This window comes from Tupaia chinensis, unplaced genomic scaffold, assembly GCF_000334495.1.
Source record: "Tupaia chinensis unplaced genomic scaffold, TupChi_1.0 Scaffold000159_1, whole genome shotgun sequence".
Classification (NCBI taxonomy): Eukaryota; Metazoa; Chordata; class Mammalia; order Scandentia; family Tupaiidae; genus Tupaia; species Tupaia belangeri.
Genome location: NW_006159630.1, coordinates 2,163,618 through 2,166,271, shown reverse-complemented (window position 1 = coordinate 2,166,271; position 2,654 = coordinate 2,163,618). Strand labels below are relative to the sequence as shown.

General features: G+C 57.7%; 1 protein-coding gene across 1 annotated transcript in view; it reads left to right on the top strand.

Moving 5' to 3' along the window:
• RNF213 (ring finger protein 213) overlaps positions 1–2,654 on the top strand; it is a 98,788-nt gene that overhangs the window by 45,431 nt on the left and 50,703 nt on the right. The window contains 3 exon segments of the mRNA XM_027770744.1: positions 413–508; positions 1,336–1,454; positions 2,284–2,415. Of these exon segments, the coding sequence (XP_027626545.1) occupies positions 413–508; positions 1,336–1,454; positions 2,284–2,415 (347 nt within the window).

Below are 2,654 nucleotides of genomic sequence, written 5' to 3'. Positions count from 1 at the left end.
TCTGGGGGGCGGCGGGGCCCTCAGCATCAAGGTGCTGTCGCTGCAGCAGTTCGAAACCGAGCAGTCCTTCCTCAAAGAAGTCCGGTGAGGACCCCGTCCCGGCCCTGAGGAGGTGGCGTTGCGTTTCCATGGCGCCAGTGGCCAGCGCCGGCTCCCTTGCTCTCATGACACCTGGCCCTGAGCAGGACCCTCGTGCGTCTCTGAGGCTGTCTGTGTGTCTGTCCTGCACAAACCGCCTGTCCTGACTCGCTTCCCCGAAACCGCCCTCGTGTCACCAGGAAGCATTTTCTGGTTTCCTGTTTCTTCTCCGTGGCTCGCCTCACCCGACAGGAGGCCTCACCCCCGTGCGTTTCTCTGTGGGAGTGTGAGCGTGTCCGAGGACAGCACTCAGCGGGATGGTGTTTTCTTTCAGAAAATGCCTGACTCACACCGCTGGCACCACGGTCCTCATCATCCAGCTGGACTTCGAGGACGGGGTCCGCAGCGCTCAGCTCAGTGCCTCGGCCAGGTGCGTGCTCAGTCTTTATTGGAAATTACACAGAACACGTTTGTTCAGGAGTGTCTGGGGGGTACAGGGAAAGACCAGCCTCGGTCTGCGCCAGCGACTGTGCACAGGGGAGTGGCAGGGCGTGGGACGAACACCAGAAAACATCGCAGAGGCGCGTTTGCGGCAGCGTGGGTAAATGCCCGTCCTGAGTGCTCGGCAGTGACCGCACACAAATATTTCTGTCACATCTCTTGGGCAGGTGTGTGGTGTTTGTGGGGAAATCTGACATCAAAGAATTGGCCGTGATCCCTGATCACTGAACAGTAGTGGAGTGGGTGTTTCCAGACCTTTCTAAGCACCGGGAGCCACGTCTCTCCTGGGCTGAGGTGCCAGCAGCGCTCGCTCTGCCTGAGACCTCCAAGGCCGTGCTGCGCACAGCTGCGTGCAGGGCTGGGCCAGCGCACCTGCCTCACCCGGGCCTGGGCAGGCCTGCACACAGGGAGCCTGTGGGGTGTGAAACTGCCTTAACACTGATGAAAACGGGAGACCACGGGGTTGGGTGTGACGGCCTGGAGGACGCCACGAGCCAGCGCACAGCCTGGCTCTCGCTTACCTGCCTGCTTTGATGCTTTGTTTTTTAAAGAATTATTTAATTTTATACATTGTAATTATTATTTTTATTTTTATTATCATTATTATGTTGAAGTTAGCCGGAGAGAGAGACAGAGAAGGAAAGTGAGAAAGCAAGCTTCCAGGTCCAGGACTTGAACTGTGGTCGGCCATGTGGAAGTCCAGCTGCCTTAACTACTACACCACCTGCCGGCCCCCAATGTTTGTTTTTAAAATAGGTATTCTGCTATCAATGAAATCAACAACATACAAGGAGATAGTGGACGTATCTTCGTCTATTTCATCACCAAACTGTCTCGGATGGGAAGTGACACGTCCTTTGTGGGCTTCCGTGGAGGTAGGGCTGGCATGCCAGTGACTTTACCCAGATGGCGTCTGAGCTGTTTCTCACGGGGTCCTGTGTTGTGCACGTCTGAAGTGAGGACATCCACGTCCATCCCGACAGCATTCTTCCCGTTTACACTGAGCTTTCTTACCGCTGGCTACGATAAAGCAGGCCGAGTGCGGGCCTTGGTTCTGTGACACATCAGCTCTCTCTCTGGCCTCGCCTCTTACTCCTGGAGGACACAGAGAGGGTGTGTCCTGACACTGTGCCTGGCGTGGGGAGGCGGGGAGGATGCTGTCTCCAAATCTCTTTTCGTGAGGAATGATCACTAACTACTTATCACATAGTAAAACTGGCATTGAGGAGATAGGAAAAGCCCGTTTACCCCAATAACGGCACAGCTCAGACCTCGCCAGCATCTCACACCCCTCTGCTAATGATCATAACCAGATAAGAAGGCACGTTCCCTTTTCTTGGGAAAATGGGGCTCAAGCATGAGTCCCCGTGTAGCAGACCGATTTTGAATCAGTGTGGTGTCTTTCAAAGGATGAGTTTCTGGGGGCTTTGGAAGACTCCTGTGTAGAACTCGGGGGGAAGGGTCATGGCCTCGCCCGCCGAGCCTCTCTCGGCGATGCTGCAGGTCTGCATACCTGGCCGTGGCTGGGCCGACGTGGGGGGCGGTGGCCTCGGTGCCACATGCATGAGCTCACCCCGGCCAGCGCCGCTGCGATCGGCTGTGCGGGCAGGCAGGGAGGCGGGATGGCCGTGGAACGCCCCGTGCGCTGTGCGGGCAGGCAGGGAGGCGGGATGGCCATGGAACGCCCCGTGTTGTGTCGCACAGGGCTCTGGCGGTCTGTGCACATCGACGACCTCCAGAGATCTACTCTCATGGTTTCGGATGTGACCAGACTACAGAGTATCTCCATCAGCCAGCTGTTCGAGCCAGGGGACACGCCTGAGCAGGAATCGCCAGGTAGCGTTTTCAGGGGCACAGGTGGCAGGAGTGGCGGACATGGGCGTGGGGTGCTGGGCTGGGTCAGGGCTGCCATGCTGTGTCACCTGCCATGCTGGCCTTCCTGTCACTGGCTGGTGGCCCTCCTCTGAGCACCAGGGTGGGCAGAAGGTCTTGTCCACATGCAGAAATGGCCAGTGTGAGCGTGGGGAGGTCATGCCAGCTGCTGCTGACCATGGTTCCTGCGGGGACCCTCCACC